General features: G+C 26.6%; 1 protein-coding gene across 1 annotated transcript; it reads right to left on the bottom strand.

Annotated features, from left to right (window-relative positions):
* Window positions 1–295: 295 nt before the first annotated feature.
* On the bottom strand, window positions 296–4,631 carry LOC112690235. Its single transcript, XM_025564203.1, has 3 exons — window positions 4,192–4,631; window positions 2,430–2,661; window positions 296–658 (listed from the first exon to the last, which is right to left on the bottom strand). The coding sequence occupies exons 1-3, from the start codon at window positions 4,327–4,329 to the stop codon at window positions 348–350; spliced, it is 681 nt and encodes a 226-aa protein (XP_025419988.1). The 5' UTR covers window positions 4,330–4,631; the 3' UTR covers window positions 296–347.
* Between the last annotated feature and the right edge of the window lie 1,289 nt (window positions 4,632–5,920).

The following is a 5,920-nucleotide window of genomic DNA, read 5'->3' as shown; positions in this document are numbered from 1 at the left end:
TATTATTATTATTATTATTATTATTATTATTATTATTATTATTATTACTATTATTATTGCTAGTACCTAAATGTATATGTATGTACAGAAAATACAATGGATCTTAGAATTTAAATCCTAAGTTATAATTAAGTAACAAGACTGTGGCCTCGTATAATGAATTTTGTCCTTTTTTGTATTTATAAAACCATAATGTATTTTGATTTGTTCAAATATATACATATATATATATATATATGAGTATTATGAAAAGTTTTAAAGTTACAATTTACATGGTGAAATTATTGAGCATTCGACGAGAGCAATATTGGGACGCATAGGCTTTTTCCAATTTTTATTTCATTCTATTAAAATATGGCCGCACGGAGATATATATGCGATAAACAGAACGTTGCTACGAGCCACATCGAGTTCTGCATGATGGACGATGAGCTCCGACACGTGCGTTTCGTTTGCGTGATAGGTAGCTTAAGCTCGGTAATGTTATTTGTAATGCTCCTCAAGTCTTTGGTGTCCATAACCATCTTCCTGGCCAGTATCATACTGTAAAATTGCGTATTAGGCGAACAGAACGTCAACACCATATAGTCGTTTACCGCCTCCATGACATACACCGTACCTGCGAACTGGCTGTAACTCGTTAACTGCAATAGCGAACCTGTAAATCGATCAAAGGTAATGTATGTAATGGTGAACATAGCACAGATTCGTCAGTAACCTATTGGACACTTCTATTGATTTATTAATTTATTTATATTATTTGTGTTTATTATAATTCAATACTTAAAAAGACAACATTTCAATGAAATTGGTACCTACACTGAAAAATGTGCTTAATAAAGTTGTTTTTTGGAGTAAAATTAAATAAAATAATAATTTATAATTAATATATATATAATTGGTTTTATGTAGTACATGCGAGTACCGTATGTAATATGTTTTTAAATAGTTGAAATAAATAAATAATGTGATTAAAATGTAGGTAGGTATTCGGTTGCTATCGTGATAGCGGCGTTTAGTGAGCAGGGCTCGCGATTAATGCAATGGACAACTTTTTAAATAGATTTTAGAAAAGAAAGTTTGTTTTTTTCGTAATCATTGATGTGTAGACTGTAAAAATGTATATCAACGAGTGAGTATAGAGGCCATCGTGACTCCTATCCACCAGACTCGGGCTCTGGGCTACATTAATTAATTATATAGTTATGATTTGTGAAAATTATTTATATATTATTATTTATACACTCTTGCGAATCACTATTCTACAATTAACCAATTTAACATGTATAAATATAATCAATATATTATTCTAATAATTAGTGTAAACAATATTAGATATTACTACATATCAGATAGTTTCATGATATGAAAATTACCTATATGTCCTTAAGTTTTTAAGTTTTTAAAGTAAAGACTACTCTGACTGTAATAAAGTTTTGTATAAATAACTACAATTAAAAAAAAAATGTAAAGAAAATGTAAAAGAAATGTAAAGAAAAAACCCAAATAAAATACTAGTTTATATCGTATACCTACATTATTTTTATAAACATAATCATTGATCATTATGATAAATTTTGTTGAAAATGTCTGCAGAAATCCTTTTTTTTTAACGAGAATATTTATTATCTATATTAAATGTATACATTAGGTAATATGGTAATTTGATTACAAGACTAGAAGGCTTGATCGAAGGGGATGTCCAAACAACACTACTTTACAATTCTAAATTTTTTTTTTTTTAAAGGTGTAGGAAGTCCCTGGGCCAATTATGATTAAGACGGCGCAGAGGGTTATCAGGAAGTGTGATGGAGGAAATGTTGAAAATTGAAGGATTGGAATAATTGTACGTGTTTTTATGAAATAGTTTACAGTAGTGAGAAGAAAACGTGTGAATATTTGAAATTTTGAGGTTTGTGTGAAGTGTGAGATTGCTGATGTACCAGGGGGTATTGGTAATGAGCCGAAGGCAAAGTAATCAAAGAATTAAAATTTGGATAATTTGTTTATTTATTAGGAGTTTGTTATTAAATAAGAGATTTGATTTGGGAAGGTGTCTACTTTTGTGAAGTTTTATATTGAGGAATTTTGATTTTATTTTTATATGATGATTTCATGGAGTTTGTTGTCAAGATAGACCCCGAGGCCACGTGTAACTTGTTTGAAGAATCACGTTATTATTGATAATCATGGGGTGCAGAGACCTGGACGTATGCTGAAATCACTATAGCTTCTTTTGAAGTTATTATGTAATATAATTTATAAATAATCAGTCTATTTTTATAGTAACATTATCTGTTTTTTTTTTAAAGCTTATGCCATATTCTTAAATCTGCCTACTTCACTCACAATTGATATACACTCCACCGTGGCTTAGCTTAATAGTCAGGGAATGTATACCGTCTTATACTTTTTTTTATATTATTTACCATTTTGCGCTCCAGACGACATCCACGAGCCAGGATTCGATTTTTCGTTAACTTTAAACCGATATTCAATATTGCCTATAGATTCTTCCCAGTATAATCTTAATTCTGAATCATATCTCACATACGTTATACGTATAGTAGGGCATGTAGACACTTCGTAGTTTTCTCCGTGGTATAGTCTTTTGTCTGTTTGGTGTTGAAAAACTTTGATTACATACCATTCACCAGTAATCTGTGAAAATATATTAAAAATTAAGTTATTTTAAATGTTGTGGTTTATTCGCACTAATTAATTCTAAGTAATATATTTAATACAATACTTTTCGCTAATCTGTTATGTGAGTAGATTTAAAAAAAAATCTTTTTTTATTCAAGTATGACATTGATTGTGTTCAATGCAAATTTTTATGCTATCATTTTTCATTCATATAGTATACAATATAATATATTATATGAGGTAATGAAAATCATATTAATTGTTTGTTTAGTATATTTTTAAATGTGTTAGTTTTTATTTTACTTTTTTCAGTGTTTCAAAGTTTTTCATTTGTTTCACTTTGAATTTCTAAAGTACTCGTATCAATGAATTAGAAGATGTTTGTTCTAAATTATATTACTAACGGTAATTTATTTTAAAGTATAATTTTTTGAACTATTAGAATTAGAAAACAATATTGTACAAATAATTAACTTAAGTTAATTAATTGATAATTGTTAACTTATTGAATTTAATTATTATATGATAATGATAATAATTAAATTCAATAACCAAATATAAAAATATCAATATTAAAGAAAAAAAAAAATTAAACATGGTATACGCAAAGATAAATGAAAAAACACATACAAATTTTAGAGTTTATAGGTTGTATAATTTTATCCAAATTATTGGAATATAACATTTATGAATCATATTTTTCCTTTCATTATTTTTTATGCACGACAGTTAAATGTATAGCTTTAACAATTTTAATTGATAAAAATAATTTTGCGTATACTATATACTTAACACAGGCTGCATTGTGATCTGTGTTGCTAAAAATATACAGGTATGTCGTATGTAGGGCTTGGATTTATAATAAATACATATTTTTATTGTGACTTGATTAATTAATTTAAACAAGTAATTTTTACCAAATGAGCTATATTCAATTTGACATATTTTCATACATTTTTTTTTTATACATTTTGTTTTGCCTTTGAAATATTTGATCATAAACACATGTTTTATATATTTCACAAAAATTCCATTTTTCCTTACATATTTAGACAATTTAAACTAGTATACATGCTATTATAATTGTCAATTTACTTTTAGATAAGAAGTTTATCATTTGCATTTTAATTAAGTACTAGAATCTAATTTTAGATTATTTTCGTTTAAATATATTGTTATACATTTTTCTTTTATAAAAAAATTGATGATACATACAGTTTTGATAGTTATAATATGTAAAGATAAATTTAGTTGACATATAGTAAATTCTACATCAATCAGCGGTAAATAAATATTTGATTTACTCATATCACTGTCTTTTTATGAAATATATTTAAAGGGCATATATAATCATATTATGTTTATAGATTAAGTATGTTTGAATAACATTTTGAAACATTATATTTTAGTAGAATAGATATTTAGTGCTTTCCACTTTATTAAATATTATTCAGTTTTCAATTAATGTATTCCTAATTTACTGATGTATTTCAAAAAAATTCAATATAATCCAACATTTTTTGTATAAATAATACAAGCACATACCTTTTGAATCTTAATATTATCCTTGGGTTGCAAATTATCACAGTTTTCGTACATCAATGGAGTTGTATCCTCTGTAGGTGACGATGATGCATGATTCAGGAAACCGCAGCACAAACACAATATCAACAGTCGGTACATATTTGCACGTAATTAGTAAAGTTATAATAACAAAATCGAAAAAATTTAAATCACATTAAAATGGAACAAAAATTATTGGTGTTCCGTAAACTATAATTTTAAATTAACACTATAATGGACATCAAATTACTAAGACAAGTATTTTAATTTTATTATAAAATGTTAAGTTGAACGTGCGATCGCGACACGATGAGAACGTGTAAGGGATCTTATGCCAATGTGCACTGAGTTTGCGGCGCGCTTGTTTTCGTGTGGACGGCCCCGTCCAATTAAGGATTGTTAAGAGATTATGATAATTTAAACTGAAGGGCTCGGTCTGCCTATTTATAAAACATTTATTAGTCATGTGCAGATAATATTAGTCGTACAAAGTTCAATTTGTTTGTGTGCACGACGTATACCTATTGTATTATTGATGATTGTGTACTAAGAGAGATTTGAAAAAATTTTTAGATAGAGTTCTTATATTATAAATATTAAGCCGTGACTTTTTATTTATTATTTACGAAAATGTATAACCATTTACCTTTATAGCTTGACAAATTATATTGAGAAATTTGTATGTCTGTTGTACATTTGGGTTGCTGCTGATAAGATAAATATATACATTAGTTTTACACTATTAGCATTAGGTTTGATACTTTCCGGAAACGACGTAAAACATTATGACATTTTCTTTCCGTGCACTTCAGGTTAGTAGTGCGTCTCAAATCAACACATAACATTGATTTGTAAATAAAAATAGTGTAATCATTTTTCTTCAAAAACACTGATGATTCACAATTTAATTCGATTTTATGTTTACAATTTAGTATTTTTTTTTTTTTTTAGAAATATTGTTTTTTATTTAAAATACTATTTGAAAAAAATTGTTTTGATTTTTCGATGGCTTGTCGTTATATATATGTATATGTGTGTGTGTGTGTGTGTGTGTGTGTGTGTGTGTGTGTGTGTGTGTATGTATGTGTGTATATATTATAGACACTTCTACGTTCTACTTACTAAATTTATTAGAACATTATATAATATGGACATCTACTAGGTTTACCTGAGGTATACTGAGTAAGCAACAAAATTAGATAGAAAAATATTTAATTTGTGTGTCCTAGATGTAGTCATAATTTATTGATTTTATTGATATAGATATTTCGAATTTATTTTTGATCTCATATTTTAACGAATTTTATTTTATTTATCGAATAATTCTCATTGATACATTTGATTAGTTGCTGATCAATTTATTCATATAATTTAGTTGAATTTTAGTATCTATATATTTATTATTATATTTTTTTTCCTTTGATGTTTTCCAACTATTCACCATTTTGTTATTTTTGTGACAAGTAATCCCGTTTATTTACTTAGAAGCATTATTGATGAAATACAAATTTTTATATATTAGAATTCAAGATTATGGAAGATAATTGTTCGCTCTAAATCAAGTTTTGGATCCATCTCTGTTATTAATATCTATGGAATAAATATGTATAATTTAATTTTTTTACTTCCACTATGATTCGAGATTTAAAATTATACTTGTATAATTTTAATGTAGATACTTTTCTTAGAATGTTTCTGTAGCTGTATACTC

Source organism: Sipha flava, unplaced genomic scaffold, assembly GCF_003268045.1.
Source record: "Sipha flava isolate LNK unplaced genomic scaffold, YSA_version1 49791_pilon_pilon, whole genome shotgun sequence".
In the NCBI taxonomy this organism is placed as follows: domain Eukaryota; kingdom Metazoa; phylum Arthropoda; class Insecta; order Hemiptera; family Aphididae; genus Sipha; species Sipha flava.
This window is presented reverse-complemented; position numbering and strand designations above follow the sequence as displayed.